Source organism: Anguilla anguilla, chromosome 6, assembly GCF_013347855.1.
Source record: "Anguilla anguilla isolate fAngAng1 chromosome 6, fAngAng1.pri, whole genome shotgun sequence".
NCBI lineage: Eukaryota > Metazoa > Chordata > Actinopteri > Anguilliformes > Anguillidae > Anguilla > Anguilla anguilla.
Window position 1 is genome coordinate 38,291,182 of NC_049206.1, and position 26,609 is coordinate 38,317,790.

Sequence of the window (26,609 nt, forward strand, 5' to 3'; positions counted from 1 at the left end):
ATGTTTGAGGGATTGACGGACTAACTGGTGATGGAATGCTTCTTAAAATCATAACTTTGGTGCCACTATACTGTACTCACTTTAGTACATGATGCAACAACAGTACAGTCACACTTTGCATCTGCAAATTGAAGTTTTTCGAGATACTTATGAACAGTAAGTTTCACAGAAATGCAGTACATACTTTAAGTAAAATATGAATGCAGCTCTACAACGTATTGAAAATAGTTGCTTGTGCAGCGAATTGCCTTCATATTTTTATGTTAAATCCCAGCTCCTCAGTGCCACAGAACATCATTGAATTAAAACTCAAGCAAACACACACATTTAAAATCACACAGCGGGCATGTTTTATTATGTTTAAAATATTTGTATACAAGGTAAAGTCAAATTAAACCATTATTTATATTGTGGAAGAATGTGTCCACCTGCTGTGTAGAAGTGACTGAGCAGATTTTAAATACCAAGAATGTCTTTTCCCAGAAGGGAGTCACACAATCATGCATTTTAATACTATGACTACAGACACACCTGGATTCATCTTCCAAGTACAGAAACTCCTAAATGGTTCCCTTTCAGTGGACATATCAACACTGTTCCTCGAAGTACAGACACACCCTCACTGATCCTTCCATTACAGACTCACCCTTGCTCATCCCCCCAGCACAGACACATCACTCCTTTCAGTAACATTACGCATATACCTCCACTGATCCCCCCAGTACAGACACATCACTCCTTTCAGTAACATTACGCATATACCTCCACTGATCCTCCCAGTACAGACACATCACTCCTTTCAGTAACATTACGCATATACCTCCACTGATCCCCCAGCACAGACTCATCACTCCTTTCAGTAACATTACGCATACACCTCCACTGATCCTCCCAGTACAGACTCATCACTCCTTTCAGTAACATTACGCATACACCTCCACTGATCCTCCCAGTACAGACACATCACTCCTTTCAGTAACATTACGCATATACCTCCACTGATCCCCCCAGTACAGACACATCACTCCTTTCAGTAACATTACGCATATACCTCCACTGATCCTCCCAGTACAGACACATCACTCCTTTCAGTAACATTACGCATATACCTCCACTGATCCCCCAGCACAGACTCATCACTCCTTTCAGTAACATTACGCATACACCTCCACTGATCCTCCCAGTACAGACTCATCACTCCTTTCAGTAACATTACGCATACACCTCCACTGATCCTCCCAGTACAGACGCATCACTCCTTTCAGTAACATTACGCATACACCTCCACTGATCCTCCCAGTACAGACACATCCTCTCTCATCCACCCTGTACAGACACACACGCACTGATCCTTCAAGTAGATACATTCACATTGCTCCTTCCATTATAGACATACCCTTGTACACTTTCCCTAACCCCATAGCCAGCAGCATCATCTCCCACATACAGAAATTAGGTTTTTGTCCAATAGTCATTTGAAGCAAAGTGAACTGGAACTGGAAACAAACTGCGCTGTATGTTTGTGCTGTATGTTCCCCCAATGCTGCATTTTCATTGACAACAAGACCCAAAAGAATTTAAAACTAAATATAGTCTTTGAAAAGCAGGCATAACCAAGTAGGTTAAAGGAAGTATTGCAGAATCTTCACGATAGCTACATTAATACATGGAAAACAGACTCATGTGAGCAAAATGTGAAAAGAAAGTGGAAATAAGAGTATGCAATGAGTAACTGTAATTAAATGAAATTAAGTGCTACCACACCCATTAGCAGCTGACTCCCTTTCGATTGCTTCTAATGTGGGAGCGCTACATGTGTGAACACAAATTATGTGTAATAATGCAAATAAATACATTTTTAAAACATTTTTTGTGTATGTTAATATGAATGCAGGCTATTCCACGTGCTGCTGATAAATCACACTAACTCAAGCACGTTGACAAGGCAAACTGCTCTGATAAAGCTATTTCAACAGCTGCATTCAAGATGAGGGTATTTGTACAAAGTGCAGGAATTATATATAAAAGGTCTGCTATTTAAAAAAAAAAAAAAAAAATTTAAAATAAAATAAAAAAACCACTGGACAGCGGGTTGATCGCAGTGGTTCAACACATGCATTTTTATAAGTAAATAGCAATGGGCGCAAAATAACTAAATCTTTATTAACCTGTAAATGCAAACGGAAAATGGGGCATAAATTTACCCTGATAGCATCCGCTGTTACCTGACTTAATTTTTTTCATTGGGCCTCGGGTTGGGAAACAATGTTTAGACACGCAAAGCACAAGAAATCGCACATACACATTGCACATGCGAGGACTGAAACTTCAACGGCTGAGCCCAGATCAAGCAGCTACCACACGTGCTTGATAAGTGGCAAATATTCTACAGCAGTGACACCTAGCGGCTGCAGAAGTGTAGCGCGGGGATGTGTGGTAAGAGCAACGCACCTGGCAGAATAAATCGGATGATTAACTTTAATAATAAGACCTTAAACTAAGTAAACAGATAGGAAATAATCTTATTGGTTAAACACCTGGTTCTCGCCCGACTTTAAATCAAGGTCACGGCGCTGCCTCGCGGGTCTGCGATTAGCAACGAGATTGATCTTGTTTAATTGCAGCTTCAGAGCCGTGGTGTCACGGTGCCGATTTCCTGCTGATACACCTCGTTTAGCCATCGGAACATAAATCTCCGGCGTCCAAAACGTAAAATCCTGATACTGCAAGTGTGGGCGCGAATGTTAAAGTGTAATCAATCAGGGCTACTGATGGGCAAACGACGCAATATCAATACTACATCTAGGAGCAGTGGCCAAAGCAATCTATCAATACCCCTATAAATCTCAAACGGTGCCTAGGCTGCCGCCACCATTACTGTGTCAAATCCTAAATCTTACAAGTGGGAACCATTAGCAGACCGCGGCTGTCATTATACTTTATACAGAGTTCACCTCTCCCTACCCTTCCTTTAGTGCCTGTCCAGATGAACTCTGAATTCTTGTATTAGCAGAGCAGAGAACAAGAACTCTGAATAACCATTTTATCGTTCTTTCCTGAGCAGATGCTTCAATTCACAGAGACTTGCAGGGCAAATATGTCACTACACATGAAATATTTCACAGGAAAAAAAGCAATAATATAGTGGGCGCAGAGTAGCTTTAATTACAATACATGTATTACAGTTTAGAAATATCTAAATATAACAATGAAAATGCTGTTAAACAATGTCTAAAGAGCAACTTAATGAGTCAAACAAACATCTGTAAGTGCAGATCAATTCTTGGACAAGAATTATCCAACAATTCCTCATACAAAGAACGAGACATGACTATTTTGAATACAGATAAAACTGGACAATAACCAACAAAAAAGGAACAAAGAAAAACCGATCATCCTCGCCATCGATTAGATATAGGGCAATATTATACAAAACCCAGAGGACATAACACACTCAGAACCTTTCATAGTAACGTATATAAATCAGATAATCAACTCAATCCATTCGATATCTGCAACTCACTACTGTCCTTCTCAAACTATCTGACGAACGGGTGAATGCACTAGATCAATCGACAACAAAAGAATTTACAAAGTTCTTTTAAATGTCCAACAACAAATCACCCTGATCAGACAATTACCCTGCTGAATTTTAAACTTTTGGCAATTCACAGCACCTCATCATAATGACCCCTCGCAATCATTGCACCACATACAAATACTGATCTCATTTTGGTTTTTCTCAAGCCCAACAACAGTCTCTGTTACAATTATTGCCCCATACGTTTGATTAACAGTGACAAAAATCATTAGTAAAGCACTAGCCAATAGAATGGAAGCAGTACTCACACATCTAATTCACCCAGACCAAACAGGCTTTTTCTGAGGCAGACACTCCCCTAACATGTACCGCCTATTCGAATGAGTATGTCCAAAAGAAACAAGCTGAAAACAATCATTGCATCACTGTGATGAAAAAGCATTTGAGAGTCAACAGGAACTTTGTATTTGCTATATTGAAGAATTTGGGTTTTGAAAGCCATTCATTCAATGTACAACTCACCCGCAGCATCCGTCACCACTAACGGTCTTACGTTGCAATGTTTCACGCAGCACTGTGACAGAAGAAAGGGTTGTCCACTCTGCATCATTATTTGCCATATAGAACCCCTGGCTGGTGCCATTAGCCAACACAATAACATAATCAGATCACAAACCATAGATTCATCCCATAAAATAAGTTTATATGCAGATCATATTCACAAAAATATCCAAAAATCCAATAAGCATCCCTGCCAGACGTCTTCAATGTAATGAACATTTTCAAAAGTATTAGGCTACTCAGTCAGCAGGGCCAAATCCACAGAGGTGCCACTCAGGACGGAAGACTGGAGTGCTGGAAGACTGAATGTCCTTTTAAAGGGGCAGTTCACCCAAAAATAAAATAAATATATAATTCCACTTACCTGGAGCACAATCTATCATCTAGATAGTTTTGCAAAGATGTGATGAGTTTTCTAGATAACCGCTGCAACTCACTCCAATACAGCAGACCTCAATGGTGCCGATGTTTCAAATCAACATTTGAAAAACTTGACAGCAATGTCTATTTTCAAACGTAATGACATGGTTACTCATAAACGTCCATAGACCTCACTGTGCACCGTTTCATTGACAACTACTTTCTACTGAATTACGCCAACTGTGTAGTCTCAACAAAAGCACACCAGTATTCTGGGGTGTAGTGTCAACATTGTTAAAACATTGCTGAAACAAAAGGAAGTGGACAAACCATTAGGTGCTTTTAAAACCAACAAAATGAACTCTAAAAGTAACCAGCAGGAAGAGCAGGGACACCAGAATAGGTGTGATGTGGTCTCTCTCATTCCCATCTCGCAGCGGAATGTTATACTAGCTGCAGGTGGAAGAGGAATGACTGACTGAGACCTAGCTACAGGAAGTTACAATAGTTGGAATGACATGAGGCATGGAGGACTATTTCCAGGTCATAAAATGACAGAAAGGGCTTGGCTTTGACTATGGCTCTGAATTGAAAAAAGCTGGCTTTTCCAACGAAGATAATTTGTTTATCAAATTTGAGGGCTGAATGAAAGATCTCACCAAAGATTTTAGCTTGAGATTCAACATAGGACAGCGGCCGTAGGTCATCAGAGAAACCTCTGATAGAGTCTAGGCAGGCCGAATAAGATAACCTCAAGTCTCATTTACATGTAACGAGTGTTCTGGGGAAAAAAAGACTTATGTACATCGCCCAGGTACATTAGTGATGGTTTTAGTGATACATTAGTGATGGTTAAGACTTGAGATGCAGGGTATGTGTCACATACATGCAAGTCCACAATCATCAGCAACATCATCCTCCAGTCCACTGACGAGTATGGCCAAAGGATATACAAAACACAAGCGCCCCGCCCCCACCCCCCTGTCCCACTCACATTCACATACAACAGCACGCATAACAAACCACACCACAAAGATATGAGAAATAATCTGGGAAACAATTAACAATTAGATGTTTGGAGGGATTTATGAGCAAAAAAAAGACATACATAAATTTAAAAAATTAAAAAGCTGCCTCGAGTGAAGAACAGCACATTTAGCCTACACTTCATCAGTATGAAGCCGTGTACAGCAAAACTTCTGTTAAAAAATGAACACACCAAAAGGGGTATGTCAGCAAAAAATGAAAACATAAAAAGTCAATATCAAAATAATATCATACATGTCATAAATCACCGTATAATAACAAAGAAATGGTAATGATACAGGTTGAAGTAAAAATGGAGGAATTCAGATGATCGGTTCACAGGCTTCTGTTACATGAGACTGCAGATGGAAAAAGAAAATCTAAACAGATAAGTGTTAACCACAGGAAATAGTGAACCAGTCCAGAGATAGCCAACATGGTTATCTCAATAAAAAGTGAGGGAAAAAAAACACCAAATACATCCTTATGGTGCAAAACACACTGCAAACTGACTGTGTGACTAACAAGTGCAAACCACCCCCAACAAACTAACCAAGTCAGTCAAAGCAACCGCAACACAAATACCTGGACGAACGCAGTCCAACCAACTGTTACTCACAATCACATAACCAACGTGGTCACATCAACCCCTTCTAATAAACCACTGACAAACATGGTCAATCCAGTTGCCAGATGGCTCTTTAAAGCACAGTAGAGCAACTGTGTCTCTCCTCCGTCGCCACAGTAACACGGGCCAAACGGCAGCCGCAGAAGCTGCGGGAGCAGGACTCTGCTGCCTGCGGTTCCCGTGACACCGAGAGCAGGCGACAGTTCTGCCGAGTCACGCCAATTAAGCCACTCTGAATTGAACGGAATTGACTGGCGGGTTCCGCACCTCTGCTAACAAGCTGAAACAGCCGCCGTTTGTTGGGCCCTCAGACGAAGCCGCACACAGGGCCCCGACAGCCAGATTTTCTTTGGGCCGGATCAGGGCACCGAAACCAATTGTACACGCTGTGGTTATTTTCACAAGCGCAGAGCGTAAATGTAATGTACGCTGCATGTTTCTGGCAGTTGTTTGAGGACCCCCAAGGCAGCAGAGCCTTACAGCTTCAAGCTGAGGTAGCAGTTGGGGTACTGATGAGCAAACCCACAGCCCACTCACAATGCACTGTGTTAGTACTAACAACTGAAATCTAGATGTTTCTGGGCCATAGATGCTCATGCTTGTTTGAGTGACAGTAGGAACAGTCCTGCTTCCTGTCATTTTTTATCTCCATATTGGTCAGGAGAAAGAATTCAGAGTTCAGCCAAGCCAGATAAATGCACAAGAGGTGAAGCATCTTCCCCCCGCGATTTTCTCAGCCAGGTCTGTCAATGGAGACCTGGATTTGGACAACACTCACATTCTGTGGTGGAGGTGTTGGGGCACTGGGTTCTATATATTAAAGCAATGGGCCCTGTCGCGACTCACTGTTCTGTGGTGTGAGGTGTAGGGGCGAGCTCTGAGTGAGGACTGCAGCTAGAGCTGTTAGGAGACCAACCTCCACTAACACATTACAGGAAATTGTTATTCATATTAACCAAAATAATAATTTTGTTTAAAAATGTTTGTTTTTTTTTTAAAAAAGGTATTAAATCTGGAAAAGGTCCCTGAATGTTACAGCAGATCCAGAAGTCATTTCTTTAGTTCTTGTATTTCATGGCAAGCTGAAAAAAAATGGGATGGAGGGATAGGGAGGAAGAGAGCGAGAGACAGAGGTTATTCCACGTAATGGAATGCACAGCAGTGCCTGTGCTGCAATTCACATTTTAATCAACAGAGGGCAGAAAAACATCACATTGCTGCCAGCAAACAGAACAGTCAAAAACTGAATGATGAATGACAGATTCAACTACACTGAAAGAACACACATCTTAAATTAATTGAGTAGTGAAAGACCACCAACTAATCTTAAACCATGTTCAAACCATCTGCCATCATCCAGATTACTGTTCACGTTATTATTACTGGATCTTATGGAGATATGTGGAGTTTATTCCTATTGCTTTTAATCATCCTGCCATCGGGTGTGACAAAAGCCGGGTCATTTTACATTTTAAGAGGAAGCCTGTGAATTGTGCTATCAGGCTTTACATACTGAACTGAAGCGGAGCTGAAGAAGAAACCAATGTCACAAATGAGCTATCAGTACTATGAGAGAGGAATTCTAGTCTGTAACTCTCCCAGCTCACAGAGAGGAGGTGCTTTGTTGAATTACGTAACCATGGAGGGATGCCAAAGTGTACCAAGAAGCACAGACAAGAACACAACCACACTGGAATCACCATGAAGAGTCACTACGGAACTCAGACATTGAGAAAATGTCACAAAATGTTTAGAAAGCATATGAACATCTCAGAGATGGACAGACAGGACTCTACAGTGCTATTTTATGAGCATTTGCACTCCTGAATCTATTAATGCATGCTAACTGGAAACATAATTTAGGAGCACATCTGCTAATATACATGCAATAAGTGTGCTTCTGAATTTTTCAACTTGGGAGCATGTGCTCCTTGGAAGTAAATGTTAGCATAGAGCCGTGACAGACCTACATATAGACACATATTTCAGGGACAGATGGCACAGAGATTCAGACAGACGGAAGTCGCAGACAGACGCATGGCGACGCGCTAATAGATGTGGGTCTCTGGCCCCGCCCGTCCTCTTCCCTCACCTTGTGCGCCGTGTCGGAGAGCTGCTGGGCGCTGTTCATCATCTCCTCGGTCTTCTCCTCCGTCCGCGCGAGGCGGTCCCCGCGCTCGCTCAGCGCCTGTCTGGCCTTCTGCGCCGCGCTGCCCGCGTCGTTCACCGAGGCCTGCGCCGCTCTCGTACCTGCGGCCGACGCGAGGGCGGAGACAAGAGGAGAGGCGGTCAAAATGCCGTAGCTACACAGCTCGACATAGCTCAGGAGGTAAGAGCATTTGTCTGGCAGTCGGAGGGTTGCCGGTTTGAACCCCGCCCTGGGCGTGTCGAAGTGTCCTTGAGCAAGACACCTAACCCCTAACTGCTCTGGCGAATGAGAGGTATCAATTGTAAAGCGCTTTGGGTAAAAGCGCTATATAAATGCAGTCCATTTACCATTTACACGGCAACTACACCAGAGCCCAACGCCCTAGACCGGGGGGGGCTCAACCCTGGTCCTGGTTTCCGTTTTCATTCCTGTCCATACATTTTAGCCAGGACAGCAGGGGACCTTGGGAGGTAGGCTGGAAATGAATGTGGAGGACGTCAATGTCTGGCCCTAACCCATTACGTTACAGGCGATTAGCAGACAACCTTATCCAGAGCGACTTGCACTGCCTTTTCCATTTTTACATAGTATCCATTTTATAGAGCTGGATATATATTGAAGCAATTTGGATTAAGCACCTTGTTCAGTGGCACATCAGCACCTACCTGGGAATCAAGTGTCTAACTTTTAGGTTACAACTCCAGTTCCCAAACCATTATACAACATCCCCCAATCAAATTTCATTTACACAGCTGCAGTGCTTTTTATGAGGTACCCTATTTTTGCGGTCATACAGCATGGATTCATCTATTTCAATTCCAAACAGCAGGTAGGGCCTTAGGAGTATGATGCTCTAAAGCACGTACATCAACACACACACACACAGGCAAGCACGCATGCGCACGCACACACACGCACGCACACACGATATCCCCTATAGACCACGCTTTCACAACCACACCCCAAATCTGGGCAGTTTCCGCCACTCTCCCTCCGCAGCACTCTCGCGACATCACTCCAACACTGACGTATCAGTTAAAGCAGCAACGGGTCGTCCTCGCAAACGTGTGGACCGGTCTCCTCAACCGTGCCCGCCGTCAGCCTGTTGAGACAAGACGTCCGTGACATCAGTGGGCCTGCGCAGCGCCGACATCCTCCTGCGCGCAATTCAGCGGGGCACCACCCCGCTGCACACAAACACCCTTTTGGGCTTTTGAACGCCTCCCATTGTTCCCGCAGCCCACCTACTTTCTGTGGAAACAAAGGGTCTGTTCTGCACCCTGAGAGTTCTGAGGCCTGCATTCTCCACCCGCCCGAATGTTCTCCAAAATCACAATAAACAAACTGAAAGCTGACTATCCAACACCGCGTCAACCAACAAAGCCTGCTTCTCATAGCCTGCAACAGCATTTGGCTTCCCGAGCCACAGGCCTAAAGGAAATACTAACAGAAGAAAGGAGATACTGACATCTCACAGGAGGTAGTCAGGGCACAACCACTACCACCACCACTAATAATAATAATAATGTTATTATTACTGCATTAACAGAATAGTGGACAGAATGCAGAGGACAGAGTGGTGGACCTGCAGGACAGTGAGACAAGGAGAGCCTGCATTACCCCTGAGTCAAACACTGACAGGAAAGGGCCCCAGCGCAAACACTGGGCCCCCAGGATCTTCCAGGGGGCCCCTTGGACCAGTGCATCATATGCCCCCATGCATCCTTCAGTTTCCAACATGAACTTATGACCCAGTGAGACAGTCGTTCTTTTTCACTCAATATTACTGTTGTTCTAATGAGGAAATGCAGTCTGGAAACTCTCAGACCCTGGGGACCTGAGAAAAGCAGACAAAGCTTTCGCTGTTATTAAAAAGGAGACAAGCATAGAAAAATGAGGGGATGAATTCCTTCCTTCAGTGAAAACAGCAGCTGTGGAATAGAAAGCAATTTGAGGGGTGGGGTCTGGTCCTCCACAAGAGAGTTTTTTTATGAATGAAAGTCACATCCATGTCTTTAAAGAAAAAAAAAAAAAAATTAACTTGTTCACTACAATGGCTCAGGAACAAAGATGACAATGTAGCTACTGTCCAAACTGTCAGTGGCAGATTTCCTTAAGTGCTGTTCATCCTGAACATGGCTGGGTTGACTGAAGCACAATTCAGTTTGGATAGAAACCTTTGCATCGATGACATATTTTATATTGTGTCATATTATGCTTTATTTTACAAATCAAAATAAATGTGACATTTTACCCCAGTATGAAAGACTCCAAGGCTCTATAACGGCCAACAGAGGGTTGTTCTATGACACCACATCCCTCAAGACTATGTCCATTTCATTCACATTCAGATAACATGCTGAAAATGACCATCAAAGAGACAATCAAGGTCAAAACAGAAAGAAGCAAGGGAACAGATTAGGGGCAAGAAAGAGAAAACATGCAATATGAACAGAAACATGCAACCCAGTGAATTCTCAATAGTTTGCAACCAGATAAATACAGGCCAGAAGAAACACTGGAGTTAACACCAGCACAGAAACTTACTAACAGCAACCAACCTCCGCTGCAAAATCCAGTATGATCTCCTTAAGAACTTTACAGAACTTTACAGAACTTCTAATGTTGAGCAGTTCACTTGCCGGTTTGTCTGGAAGGCCTACACTTCCTCCACACACATATGCAAACAAATAACTGAAATTATGTTGCCATCTCAATACGTCAGACCAAGGAGTAGACAAGAGAAATTTTACAAAATTGAGCAAACTTGCAAAACAGAATGTGACTCACCAAATCACACTGTTCTGCTTTGTCTAATGTGATATCCTATCCCATGTAATTCGAACGCTCAATGCATACATTATATGCAAAATATACTTGTTGGCAGGATGCCTTACATAGACATTTTTATGTGAAATCACACATTTTTTACGTAGTGCTGAGGGTGTGGCTTCTGAACAATTAAACTGGTCAGAGGGTTCAAGGGTTTGGTTTCCATTTTACAATTAAGATGAAATTGTGTTTTTCTCGCTTACCTTTGAAGTGATGGCGACCTTGGTTTGAAACCATCACATTCCTCAATCTGTTCAAAAAGATCTTGCAATGGAAAACGACTGAACAAACTGACTGACCTTCGGCGACAAGAAAAACAACAATTAAAAAAATATGTGTTACAGTTCACACCGGCTCTCTGCTTCTGTGGTCTACCACAATAAGAAGGCAGATTCAAAAGATGAACTACAAAGTTGAAACAAACTGAAAACAAAGTTCAAGTCTACGGCCTAGTTTGGAATAATAATGTTCATTCAGCAGTCTCTTATAGAAGACATTTTATGATAAAATGGACACTTTCAGGAAAATAAATAAATATTCTGAACTTAGTTTCCATTCAGGACTGATTAGGAGAGTTAGTAAGGACATCACTGTGAAGGAGGTGGTGTGCAGATATGTACAAGTGACAAATTTTACCTCTGTGACACTTCCCATACAGTGTGTACAAAAACACACTCCAACAAAAAGGTATCAAAAAACACACCACAGAAACCCAGTGATAACCTGATACCAGTAGCACTTAATCCTCTCCTGAGGTCATTCACATTCAGTGCCCATTTGGACTATGCTCCTGCTGACCTACAGTTTCAGCATGCATCAGAACTTCTCTCCTGCTGGTGTCCGCATTCAGTGTGAATAAGAACCTCTCTCCTACTGGCATCCACATTCAGTGCAGATCAGAACCTCTCTCCTACTGGTGTCCATATTCAGTATGGATCAGAACATCTCTCCTACTGGTGTCCGCATTCAGTGTGAGTAAGAACCTCTCTCCTACTGGTGTCCACATTCAGTGTAAATAAAAACCTCTCTCCTACTGGTGTCCACATTCAGTGTAAATAAAAACCTCTGTCCTGGTGTCCACATTCAGTGTAAATAAAAACCTCTTTCCTACTGGTGATCACATTCAGACAGCATCAGAACACCTCTCCTAATGACATTCACATTTAGTGCAGATCAGAACCTCTCTTCTAATAGTGTCCATATTCAATGTGATTACGAATACCTCTCCTACTGGGATCCATAATCAGCATGAATCAGAACCATTTTCCTGATGGTGTACACATTCAGTGCTGATCAGAAACTCTCTAATAATTGTATGCACCTTCAGCACAAATCAGAACCTCTTTCATGCTGGTGTCAACATTCAGCATGCACAGACCCTCTCTGCTACTGGTGTCCACATTCAGTACGCACAGACCCTCTCTCCTACTGTGTCCAAATTCAGTGCACATTAGAATCTCTCCCCTACTGTATCCACATTCAGTGGGAATCAGAACCTCTCCTATTGCTGTACACATTCAGAGCGGATCAGAACATCTCTACAACTGGTATCGAAATTTAGCATGAATCAGAACCAGAATCCACATTGTGTGCATTTGAAAATCTCATGCTGGACTATGGGAGTTCGATAAATCAGCTTATAAGCAGTCAACTGACTGGGCACTCCGCCTAACCCTTCCCATTTCCAAAATGAAACTGGCATAAAAGAGGCTTCCTTTTCACAAGAATTTTAGACACTACAAACTTTTAGGACTCATTTGCACCCTCTCCTGTCCCTGCTGGCATTCACTTGCTGTGGTGCAACACATACTCAGCAAGTTCTTTCAAACTTTGGCCCATCTCAGGGCAACAGCCCAACAAGTAGCTAATTACACTGGCATATTTCAAATTTCACTTTGACTTATAGGGCACAAAGTCTCTTCCAAGCCAATAAACACAGTGAAACAAGCCATTGATTAAACCCTGACTGGAAGGCAGGCCGGTCCACTCCTAAAAATGTCCTACATAGAATAAGGAATTGAAGACTCAAGAGGGCCCATTTAAAATCCTCATGAACCTAACCTACCCAGCCCAAAATAAAAACAGTATTAAATTTGCAACTCAATAAAGAGGTCCTGCGTGTGGTATTCTGCCAAATTGGGGGACTAGCCATCTACAATGGCACCTTTCCAGAAAGAATAATTTGTGATAAAACTGGAGTTGTAGACTCAAATGAGCCACTTGACTCATCAGAGTACAACGAAGAAATACTCATCTCTGCCTGTGACATGGAGGCTAATATGAACCAGGAGCAAAACCAGAACGAGAACCACGCCTGCATTACTGCCCAACCAGAATTCCAAGGACAAGTCTTTGAGCACTCTACCCTCTTCACCAGCAATTATTTAACAACACCTACAGTATTACTGGCTAGAATTTAATGAGTGTTCTCATTTATATATTTCTCATTTATATCAGTTCTCAATTTCATGCGAGAATACAGCGCAATTCCCTCCTCGTGCAAGTGTTTAAACCAAATCAACATCCTCCCAGAAGGCCAAGTGTGTGCATCAACAGGCAATGTGATGAAGGTTAGTTCTCCAGAGGCCTGGTTTTTCAAATCTCCTGTTTTTAGTCCGCTGTAACCTCACACTTAGGTCACTCTCTTTCCAGGAAGGGGGAAACACATTATGTTGCTTGGCATTCGGCCCATTGTAAAGCAAAACTCACTAAAGCAACTGGTCCCTGACCCTGTGGGAACCGATACAGCCGGTCTCACCCTGGCGGCTACCTTTGGGGAACTGATCCTGGAACAGGTTTAGGGCTGCTTCTCACCTGCAACCTTCATTGCAGAAGAGTGGTGCAACTGACCAAACTAGACAGGGCCATTGTCTGAGAGCTCCCTCTACTTTAGGTGGGAATTAACAGAAATAAGAGTCAGGGATTCCAAACAGTCAATGGGAGGTTTTTTTTTTTTGTGTCAAAAAGAGAGGGTAAAACCTTGTAACAGTACAATCACAAAACAGGGCAGGTTCCCAAATGGTTGGGTGAAGAGTTTTCACCAGAGTGATCTCACCCAACGGCTCATAAAATTATTTCTGTTTATAAAATTAACATCTAGATTAGGAAGAGATTTTCAACCTTCTTAAACTCAGAGCAGATGGACAACAGGACATTTCAAAGAAAAACCAGGCTGAGGCTTAGAGGGGGTAAGAAGGGTGAATGGCGGTTGGGAAGATGGAGAGGGCGGTGCAAGCTGGGGCCGGGGGTTGCCCGGGACGCAGGGACCACTGCATGGCCTGCCGCAGGAGGGGGAGGGGAAAGGGGGGAAGGCTCTGGTCCTGCCTGCTCACCTCCCACCAGTTTAGACGGGCAGTTGATGAAGTCGGGCTTGCGGACGGTGCAGTATCTCTGACAGTAGTGATGGAGGATCTGGATGAACATGCTCTTCTCTGTCGAAGAAGACGCCTGCCACTGGTCCGAGCCGCCGTCAAACACCAGGTCAAACTCCGGACAGTCCTGAGGGAGCAGGGGGAGCGAGAGGGTGGGGGGAGATTTTTCTAAAATGATGAAACTGTCTTCATGCACAACCTGTGCATCAGAAAGCTCAATGCCATATTCTCTGTGTTCCCTGGAGGTCAACATAATCAGAGAGATACAGTAAACACAGCTTTAACTCACTGGGTTTTGTAACTGCCCATTTATTGCAATAAAAAACCAGGAGATGGTAAGATCAGCTTGCACTAGAATATGGCTCCATACTTACAGGTCGTGACCTGTAATTACTTAGTGAAATGTAAACACATAGAACACAGAGAATTACTTGACGAGGCTAGAATTGGGCTTAAATTATGCAGCACAAGGTTGAAGGAGCAGAGACAGTCTCAGCCAGAACAGATCACAGATTTAACACAGTCTTCACAATCTCCAACCCCCAACACACAACCTGAGAAACATTCCATGTGACCACCCTAGCCCCACCCCCACGCCTCCCAAACCACAGACCGCATGGACAGAGGCTGTGTCCCAAAATGCATACTTGCACTTTATGTACAATATGCAGAAGCATTGTGGTAAATGTATCACATGAGGACACACTCATTTGTAGGATGCATTTATGTGTACTTCACACATACTTGTAACCATGTGACACTAGTCCTTGATAAGTGGCACTACTTACAAATTCCAAAGGAAAAGACAGCAGTGAGCACAGTATTTTTATACAAATGTTATCAGTCAACAAATGCGTTCGGTCCACTTATGTGGCAAGAAATGTTACTCAAGATATTTCCAAAATATCAAGCCAGTCTTGATGGGAAATTGTATTCCAGATGCACATACATTTTTCTGTACCTATTTGCATATTTGGCAACGTGCATTCATGGCAGGTACACAAAAACAAGTGCATGAGGTGTGGTCAATTCTATTTATGGTCAGTCAATTTAGGGCATTGCAAAAAACTCAGTCATTGAAAGAAAACGATGGCAGTTTTTAATAGAATTTCAATTGATTTCCTAAACTGAAATGGAACAGACCCTATCCCTCAGAGTATTTAAAGTATACAGGAGTTGCATTATGGGACACAGAGGGACTCACTTGCTTAGGGTCAATGCCGTTGACCTGACGTAGCTGTTCCACTGTCCATTGAGACCTCTTTTCAAAGGAGGAGGAGCCTTCAAATTGTTTTACCTTGGTAAGGTAGAGTTGCTGGGGCTTCTTATTGGTCACTGCAGGAAGAGGGAACAGAAAATGGGGGGGGGGGGGGTGTTTACATAATTTCTGCACAACTGAGAAGATACATGCACAGGAGGGGAAACCACTTGACCACAGTTGCTTACTAAGGAAATATTATTACACTGCAAATGCGAAAAACGTTCACATTAACATTTAAATATTAAATCACTAACTTTCACTGAATGGAATACAAATCTCATTATAATTGCTGAAAGGAAACACTGAAATTCTGGGACAGTCAAAATCAGCGAGCAGGTCTCACATGCTGAAAGCAGCAAGCGCAACTTGGAAGCTGATTCCATTATGTTTGTTGGGGGTGGAAACCAAGGTGGGCAACAACATTAACAGCTACAAGACACTGAACCAGAAGATCCCAGAATTTTAAGCTGATAATATACAGAGAATCCTCCAAAACTAGTCATACTCTTCATAAAGATGAACAAGAAATGACCAATCCCTTTAGAAGCAGCATGTTAATGCGAATTTATTATTGATGCACATGAAAAATTGCGATGCATGTCTTTCGGTTAAACAAGACCAGGTCAAAACCTAGTATATGGCTGGACCGGCCGACCAATGGTGTGACTTAATCACTCACTCAGTCACAGACATTTGTGTTTGTAGGGCTGTAGGGCTGTTGTGGTCCAGCCAAAAATACTTCGAGAAATTCTCTGAGAAATGAAGTTCTTTAAACCGTTAAATAATATACACTCACCGGCCACTTTATTAGGTACACCTGTTCAACTGCTCATTAATTCAACAAATATCTAATCAGCCAATCATGTGGCAGCAACTCAATGCATTTAGGCATGTAGACATGGTCAAGACGATCTTCTGAAGTTCAAACCAAGCATCAGAATGGTTGTTGGTGCCAGACGGGCTGGTTTGAGTATTTCAGTAACTGCTAAATGCATGGTGACAGATGCACACATCATGAACATATGCATGCATGCACACTTGCACACAGACACCCAGATGGGCTGAATCTGAATAGACACCGGAACACAGTACACCATCGAGATGGTATTCAAAGTAATCCCAGGATGAGCTATCTATTTAGCCCGACAATGGGCTTTGGCGCGTGTGCCACCATGATAGCTAGCGTTGATCCGACAGGCAGAACAAAAAAGCCTCCGACCTTTAACTGTGTGTGTGCGCGTGCACAGAAAAACTCCGTTAAAATACTCTCACAAGCACTCACACACTTAAAGATCAGTGGCTTTTTTGTCTTTAAGGCTTCAAGAGGGAAACAGTCTAGTTTCGGTTCCTTAGGCAGGGATGTTCATTTTCATTAAACTTAACGAATACATAAATACAAGCTGGTTTCTATTTTAGTTCCAGTTTAGACATCAGGTCTAACCAAGGTTATAATTACACATTAGACATCAGGCTACATGGGAATCAGTAATCCCTCATATAAAAACTTCATCACACTTGGCGTAAATATCATCCGTGTGAGATATCAGTAGTCCTTGAAATGAAGTATCATTAGTCTCAGTTGCCATGAGTTTACTTAAGTCTATGTAAATATCAACTGCCAAGAGTTTATTCAAACTGTATAGAAAAATCAGTGTCTGCTCTCCTGGCCGGAGATAAATCCAGGGTAAATATTAGCCAATTAGCCTCCAGTTTGGGAATGAGAGCTTGCTTGTTTTTTCAGGCGGTTTTTCAGAGATGTTCCTCTGTCCGTGTCATGTCATGTTCCTCTTCACATTCCCCCCTTCCCTGTCATTTTCTCCACCACAGTGTCTATCATGGAGCAGGGCAGCCTTTGACACTTCACCCCTTGCCTTGCTTCCTGGCTATTATCGCACCTCATGAAGGACATGCTGCATAAAACCTGCCAAGATTTTGCTGCAAACAGACAGCCATTTGCCTAAGAGCACTGGCCGCTCAATGCAAACTCAATGTCCTGAGAAAACACACATGCTCAAACATAACTACAACTACCATACTTGAATTTAAATGCTCAGTACACACAAATGAACTATTTAAAAGTTAATGAAAACAATCTAGTTCAACAATTACACAAACATAACAGGAAAAAAAAACATTTCTGGGCTCACAACAGTAAAGTTCTGGTAGGCTATTTCTCAGAACTGGTTCAATAGACCGACTTGTTTTAGGGGAGAGATACGTTAGAGAGTATCATATCGTTCTGCTATTTGGCTAAATTAAACTGCAGTTTAATTGCAAAATATCAACCACCGAGAAACACCTGACAACCACATTCATACCTTGTTAAACTCTGATGTGCTCTTTGGCCACTGTGTACATAGGCACCTGATTCTGTCATTGGCAAGTTTCAACTTAAATAAACAGGAAGGGAGGAAGAGGAGTACAGCTCTATTAAGATTTCCACTCATTTCCAGTTTGAACTGTTGTTCCCTACAGGTGTTCATTCTCAAAATGAAAAGGCCAAATATGATGTGCCACACCATTCCTGTAAACGGACGGTTACATGCAGCATGTTACTAACCGACCTTGTGGTCATTCCACCCCAAGCCACATCACCCCATAAAAAAAACAGGGTGGTTGTTTCATTTCCCTTCGCAAAATGAGTGTAAACTGAAAGTAGACAGCGCAGGTCATATCTTTCCTTCCCGTTGTCCAGTTACAAAAGAATCCATTATTGCTTTCATTCGCACAGCAGGGAGGAAATCAGTTTAGCATTGAATGTCTGTGACTGGCTGTGTCCCTCACTGACTGACTATGTGAACGGCTTTCAGTGACAATGGCTCACCATTTGAGGTCCTACAGGGTGAAAAGACCCTGGGGGCACGGCCAAAAGAAACAGTGTCGGCTCAGTTATCAACAGTTGGCATCTCGTGCTCACATGCTCAAGGCATTGTTAAAAACATCATAGCATTACTGGGAGAACTGGCAAGACTCGTTCCACTCACTTGGATATTCTGAAAACAGTGCATAGTATAGGTTCTTGTAACCAAATATTGTTCTATTATTGCTGCTAGCATATACTCTACTAAAAATGAAAGCATAATGCGTTCTTTAACAGCAGTCTCTCTCGGAGTGTGGATATAAGGCATTCTATGAGGGGTGAGTGTGTAGTATATTGAGATCCATTTGGAGAAAAAGTATTAGTTTCATTCTGAATTTCTAAATTCTACTTGTCTGAAACAGTCAGAGTTAATGTCCCAAGTGCAGCAGAGTGGATTTTGTGAGCATTTAGTGCAGTGGTTCTTAACCTTGTTGGAGGCACCGAACCCCACCAGTTTCATATGCTCATTCACCGAACCCTTCTTTAGTAAAAAATAAAATATGATTTTTTTTACTGGTGCACGAAATGAATTGTGCATTAATATCACCTTGTTCAAATAACAAAACCAACACAGTGCATGAACTCATAACAACTTACCTCAGTGTGACTTCTGCTGTTGCCTTTGAGAGACCAGTTCAGATATGCGTGGCTTCACCTTGGAAAGTGCCAGTCTCATGTCATTTTCACAGCAAAGTCTGTTCCTTTTCTTAGTTTTTATGTCCAGCATCCTCGAAAACGATTGCTCACAAAGATATGTCGTCAAAAATGGTACAAAAAAATCCAGGGCTTTCTTAGCAATAACTGGATACTTTTCCATTTGTTGACACCAAAACGTTGAGAGCGTTGTTGTTCTGAAGAGTTGCTGTTGAACCTGGCTCTGCTGAAGTTCAATGATTTCGTCGAGGTATTCATCATTGACATCTGCTGTCTCAATAGCAAACGTGAACGGCTGTCTCACCCATGCTGGATATGATGCTCTTGTAGGGAAGTATCCATCGAGAGACTTCGCAAGCTCATCTAAGTGCGTGGCAATTGTTTGCTTCAGTTCCATGGGTACAGATATGTCTCCAAGTCCACACACATCTTCGATCTTACTTACACAGTCGTCCAGAAGGGGGAAGTTTGCGAAGTTGTTGTTCTCTGCTCGTCGTTTCCATAACGGTAACTTTTTTTGAAAAGCCTTCAGGTTTTCTTCTGCTTCCATTATGTTAACTCCACCACCCTGCATCTGCTGATTTAGATGATTGAGAGCTGCGAATATATCAGCCATGTATGCTAAAATGAGAATGAACTCAGAATCTTTGAAGCAATCTGCATGAAAATGTTGGTGCTCTTGCAAAAACTGGGCTAATTCCACACGCATGGCAAAAACACGATTCAGCACCTGTCCCCGGGATAACCACCGAACATTCGAATGGTAAAGAAGTACCTCGAATTCAGAGCCCATTTCTTTACACAGCTCACTGAAGATGCGGTGCCTCAGAGCACTATTTCGCACATAGTTCACACATTCCACTACAATTTTTAATACTTCTGCCATTTTGGGCGGCAAGGTTTTTGTTGCCAACGCATGCCTGTGCAGAATGCAATGCGTAACAATGATGTGCGGTGCATCGGCTTTTACTAGCGCACCAAAACCAGACTTTCTTCCCAGCATCACTGGAGCTCCGTCCGTAAAAACTGCAGAAACCATATCCCATGAAAGGTTGTTGTCTCTGAAGAAGTCATCCACAAGCTTCTTCACATCGGCTGCCTTAGTTGTTGTTGTAAGAGGCTTACAAAATAAAAACTCTTCTTTTATCATGTCGTCTTTCACATAGCGCACAAAAACGGCAAGCTGGCTTAGATTGGAAACGTCGGTGGTCTCGTCGAGTTGAAGGCTGAATTTTGCCGGGCTTGAAATCAGATCCGCGACTACTTGAGCCAAGATGTCTTTACTCATGCACTCTATTCTGTCGCTGATGGTGTCATTTGAAAGAGGAATTTGGGATAATTTACCTTCAGCCGCTGTTCCGAGTATCAGATTCGCCATCTTTAACGCAGCTGGTTTTACGAGTGTTTCGCCAATGGTGTGCGGTTTGCCCTGCTTTGCGATCAGATAAGCAACTTCGTACGATGCTGTGAGGATCGGTTTGTTGATGGGTACAAATCCAAGAGCGGGCAGAGTGGCCTTTTCGTCGAATCTGGCTCTCTTCACCTTGAATTCAGCAAGCATTGTGTTCTTGTATTCCCCATCTCCATGCAGCTTCAAGAAGTGTTCCTTCAGTTTTGCAGGTGCGAGACTAGAGTTGCTCAACTTGGCATTGCAAATCATGCAGATGGGACGCTGACTCCCGTCACGTTCCGTGATACATGTAAATCCGTGTTTTACATATTCGTCCGACCACTTTCTTTTTTTGCCCGACATAGTTAGCATGGATTAAAATATTCCGTAAGAAATCACACGACACACCGACAGTCACACGTTGTGGCGGTTGGAGGTGGACGTGGGGTCGGCGTCACTAACGCTAACCCAACGTCACTGACGCACACCGCTGGTCAGACGGAGGGTTATTAAAGAAGGTGTTGTTAAACAGGAAGTGATACGCTGGCAGCGCGTCCACTCCTTTACAGCCGTTTTACAACGTGTCATCACCGTGGGTAAAAGTACCAGTTCCCCGCCGCCACGTCGTGAGTCCGTACGGCGATTGACCCTTTAGATCGCCGGCCGCAGGAGCTTATTTGCCTGGATCGGCGCTCGGGAGATAACGGGCTAATTCCGGTGTGTGGTCCCGACTGAGAAGGAGGTCTCACTCTGCTGTTTATCCAGCGCTCTCAAAGCGGACCGGTAGGGAGTCTCACTCAGACACATATACAGCCCTCTCTAAGCGGTCTGATAGGGAGGTCTCACTCTGCTGCATAAACCAGCGACCTTAAAGCGGACCGGTAGGAAATCTCAGAGCAGGACGCTTTCAATGACTGTGCCCACTAACTGCAGACTAGACTGAGGGGTGGACCTCTGCGGCGGAGGCTCCACCGAACCCCTGAGACCGACTCACCGAACCCCTAGGGTTCGACCGAACCCAGGTTAAGAACCACTGATTTAGTGTGTTAGAAACAGAGAGGTTCGTGGTGCCCAGATCTGACATGGTTGTGGAAGAGCCTAGGGGAAGATCAGGGCAAGGACATTGAGCTCTGGGGTGAGTGAATTGGGATTTGAGCTTGGTATTGTATAACCTCCTGGTGATGTGCAGGGTGAAGTGGTGGTGTCTACACTCTGCTAGAAGTCCTCTTCTCCCACCCCACCCCCACAGAAGGAACACAATGGTTCCGTTTTCCTGTTTCTCCAGCCAGAGATTAAACTCCAATTCACAGTACAGCATCAGCCTTAACAGGATGATTATTATTCATAGTCTAGAATTAAGAAGTACAGGGGCTAGGGTCAAGATGGCACATATATGTACACACAAATATATAAAAACAGCACATTAAAATCACAGAGAGATGAACCAGTTACAAACTAAATCGTCACCTAAACACTGCATAAACCAGGGACAATGGAGAACGGATAAGACAGACGTGATGTCAACTTACCCTGCAGGCTCATCTGAAGCAAGAATCCAATCACCTTCGTACTACATAACTGGTGGAGCTCCACTCTGGTTTTTATTCAAAAGGTGGTAATATAAAAATAAAAGGGATTAACAAAATGAATTGCAAGAGGTTATTCAGGTTCTGTTACTAGAACGAGGGGGCATAAATGGAAATGAGCAAAAGGTAAATTCCGCACAGACGTTCGGAAGTACTTTTTCCACAGAGTAGTCAGTGTGTGGAATAGCTTAGTATTTTTTCCCCCACACAGAGTAGTTGGTGTGTGGAACAGCTTGCCGGGTAGTGGAGTCTGAAATTAGTAGAGAGGGTTTTGAAGACCAGGCTTCACACAGTGCTAGATACTATCTAATCACAGGTAAACCAAGCACTAGGCACACTTTAGTGGTAGGAAAATTTTGAGCATTGCTGGGCTGAATGGCATGTACTCATCACTGTTATGTTCACCATAAAACATTCTCAGGTTATGACACCAACATCCCATGCCTATTTCATCATCCCAGGTATGAACCCTGAAGTAGCATAGACAAGCAAAATAAACCTCCCAGTCCATAATTCATGCATGCAGCAGTCCATTTCCACATAAGTTTCTGAAGGAGCAGCAAAAACAGCAGTAATACGCTGTAATTTAATAAATCTCAATTTTAATCTGGTTGTGAGCTGTAGGCCTACATTTTGATAAAGGCTGATCCAACAGGTTGCTCTGCCAACACATTTGCCAATTTAAATCATAACTGAAATCTATGATAATAATGAACAAATTAAATCAAATACATTTATTTTACATGTGTAGGGCACACCTCCGCTCCTACGCACCATTCTTGTATAGCCATCTCACTACACACACAATCGTGTATATTACCCTCATTGAACATACTGTAAAATAAACTGCATTAACTTTAGCCTGTTTTCCTTTTGGACTGTTACTACTGCACACCTAACAATTTCAGGGTCCTAACAAAAACGCAGCACTCACATCCGCATCTATCATGATAGGCAGCGAACCGCATAGAGCCACACTACTGGCAGATCACTTGTAGTCTCCTTCTATGCTCAAATGTTAGCACAGAGGAAAGGTTGAATTTTGGGAGTCGGGTAACAGAGATAACATTAAATTAATCTCATTCCAGTAGCACCAGCTAAGACTACACCTGTTCCCTTTGCCATTTAGATACACCAAACAGCTGAGGTATCTGCAGGGTTTCTGACACATGCTGGATAAGCAAGGGGCTTTAGCTGTTCATGTAGCCTACTTGTGTTCGGTATTCAGGGTGCCAGACAATATAAATAAGTGGTAGCTGTTAAAACTTCTGGATTCAGAAATTGTTACATTTTACTTACTCCTTACTTCCCCGACACTAGGTATATACTCAGTCTGGTCACTATATCCATCTACCTAGCATTTTCACTGGTTAATGGCTCTCCGGCTCTCTGAAATAGACACACACATATGGTTACATTTTGATATTCCTACTTACAGTTTGTAATCTTTTCATTTTTGAGAGCACAAAATACAGTATTTTTCAGTTGTCAACAACAGATACAGGCAATTCTAATGGTATGTTCATATTTTAGTTAACAGGTGTTACCTCATTTTTATACACCAGAGAAACAGCAAGCCCCGTCAATTCCCTAAAATTGACAAACTTAAAAAATGATCATTTTAATGTAATAATTATTAAGGGTATGCATAATTCTGACAGATACATTTTTGGTAAACATTGTCACTGAATCATTTTCTCTGAATCATCCTGTTAGGGCTGATGCTGTACTGTGAATTGAATAAACAGGAGTTTAATCTCTGGCTGGAGAAACAGGAAAACGGAACCATTGTGTTCCTCCTGTGGGGGGGTGGGGTGGGAGAGGAGGACTTCTAGCAGAGTGTACACACTACCCTCATCTTACACATAACCAGGAGGTTATAAAATACCAAGCTCAAATCCCAATGCGCTCACCCCAGAGCTCAATGTCCTTGCCCTGGACTTGCCCTACACTCCCCTCCACAAATGAAGAGGAGAACAACAGCACGGTTAAGATTTAATTTAATTTAAAATTTTAAAGTCACAAGTGAAAATGTGATGTGCCACACCATTTCTGTAAAGTGAAACTGAAGGTTACATGCATCAGGTAGAAAAATCCTCACAAAACACAACCCTCACATGCCCTGCAAAACATCCCATGTCACCAGTCTGGCCTCACCCCCATCCTGATGCCTCCCACACCAGGAAGAGCATGGACAGAGGCATGTTGGTGTCCCAAAATACATAGGCCTACTTTATGTAGAATTCTCAAAAGTATAAATATTAGTGACAAACGGCTAATGTAAAGGTTTCTATCTACAAAATGAGAGTAGCTTATTAAAAAATAATAATGAGACAGATACATATGCACACATTTAGTTTCTGATTCACAATGGAATCAAAACTTTGAAGAGAGGGAGGGGGCACAGGAGAAGAGGGAAGAATATATTCTTAATTTATATCCTACAATAAATTTTGTTTTTACTCCGCCAAAAGTTTTGAAAAAGCAGATGGGAGGGGAATAATGTGAAATAAACAGATTTAATTCCCAAAAATGCTATTTCAAGCCAAAGCGTTACCTCCCAACACCTGCTGTCTGGAACACAGAGAGAAAGGGTGCACCAAGTCAGAAATAACACATTTCATAACACAAGCCTGACAGAATTACAGACCTCTACTGCAATAAGCCGGCTGGCCATTCACAGGCTTGTCTTCAATCGGCCTGTCTCTGTCTCTATGGCCCTGTTCAGACCTGTACTTTGTATCCAGATATATCCAGATTGTGTCTAGATTCAGTCGAGACGGATGTCAGTTCACACCTGGCATCAGAATGCATCTCCACATGCGTCTCGAGTGACCACTTGTGATCGGATCCCACTTCCCCGCTCAATATGCAAATATACATCATCTCCGTTTGCAAAGACCAAATGCGTTGTTGTTTAACCGGTGGTCCAAATGGAAATCAAATCAGACAGCGTGTTTCGTGTGTACTCCATCCACGAGAATCCATTTTGCCTGCTGTTGTGGCTTCTTCTTGTTGTTTCGCACTTTAATATGACACCGCTGGCGCGCAAATGAGTACGTCCGCTTACGCAGAGGACGTCAGTTGAGTAGGCGGTCCTTCAACGTGGCCCAGGACGCATTCGTGTACACACTGCTAAAAGAATGTGGCCATATGCGACCCAGACCACCTACGAATGTGGTCTGAGTGATCGGATCTCAATGCATCCTCAGTGCGTCTTGGTGCATTCACACCTGTAGTTAGAGCTGTCCACTTGTGATCGGATCACCCAAGACGCATTTTAATGCCAGGTCTGAACAGGGCCTATAACCCTGGGATAGTGAACCTAAACATCACAACTTAGTGGGCACTGCAGCCCACTAATTCGGGAGTCACCCATAGAATTTAACAAGGTTAGTATTGCATTCTACCCATGTATAGCAACCCAGGCTTTGAATAAAATGTTTAAGTGGAAGGGTAAAGTAAGGACTGAAATACAGGTTGCCCTTCCCCACAGGTTTAACCGGCCAGCTCCCACACTCTCTGGAGGTCCGGCGTGGGCAGCAGTGGGAGTGTAAAGCAGAGCTCTGGTGGAGATGTATAGCTGTGGAGGAGGGAAATGGGGGGTCCAGTAGCAGTCTACTTCTCAAAGGAAGGCATGGCGATGGGTGGGGGAGGTGTGTAGCATGTGCCTGCTACAGTTGAACTTTGTGGGGGAAGAGAAGGCAGTTGGGGCATTGGGAATCCATCCACCTCATTTTTGGCAGAATGCAGTCACAGTTGCCAGTAGAAATGCATTCGTCTTTTAACGTCTCATCTGAAAACGTCCTCCACAGCAGTGTCTCCATCACTACACTGGGGCATTGGGGTTTAACTGACCAGAGAGAAGATTACTCCCTATTGGCTCATCCACAGCACTTCCAGTTGGAAGTAGATTGTCCCAGGAGGTCTCCCATCCAAGTATTAAACAAGCTCACACTTAGCTTTAAGTAGGCAGTATACTGCAAACAACGTGAAAACTTTTCATAAACAATCCACTGGCAAACACGCCACTGAACACTGTGGTCAGCATATGCAAAACTAACTTTGTTTTATGTCACTCAATGCCACTGAGGTGTCTACAAAATTGTCACACATTTTTCCAAGATTCTCTGCAAATGCTTCAAGATTATCATTGACACCAGAGATACTTTGCCAAAATCGTCTCTATTGACACCCAACTTCATGGAAATTTCATGCTGGGAACTTGAGCCCATTTAGTCTTTAAAAACTGTCCAAGATTGATCATAAAGACCACAATATCTTCAGCAACTCTTTGTTCAAAATTATTGATCTCAAAAGTATTCCAATTACAAAAATGACACCATTTACAGTCGTCTAGATGGCATACAGGAGATTTAAGGAACAGGAG

At 43.0% G+C, this 26,609-nt stretch overlaps 1 protein-coding gene across 9 annotated transcripts in view; it reads right to left on the minus strand.

Moving 5' to 3' along the window:
- Positions 1-326: 326 nt before the first annotated feature.
- Positions 327-26,609, minus strand: part of LOC118229816 (syntaxin-binding protein 6-like) — a 42,341-nt gene continuing 16,058 nt past the window's right edge. For 7 of the 9 annotated variants that reach the window (XM_035422228.1, XM_035422222.1, XM_035422221.1 and 4 more), the window contains exons 3-7: positions 15,673-15,803; positions 14,430-14,595; positions 11,301-11,396; positions 8,209-8,366; positions 327-7,198 (exon numbers count right to left, since the gene is read on the minus strand). In XM_035422228.1, the coding sequence (XP_035278119.1) occupies positions 7,175-7,198; positions 8,209-8,366; positions 11,301-11,396; positions 14,430-14,595; positions 15,673-15,803 (575 nt within the window). In that variant the 3' untranslated portion in view covers positions 327-7,174. The remainder of the gene's footprint in view (positions 7,199-8,208; positions 8,367-11,300; positions 11,397-14,429; positions 14,596-15,672; positions 15,804-26,609) is intronic. The other 2 variants (XR_004765733.1, XM_035422229.1) reach the window with 2 other exon arrangements.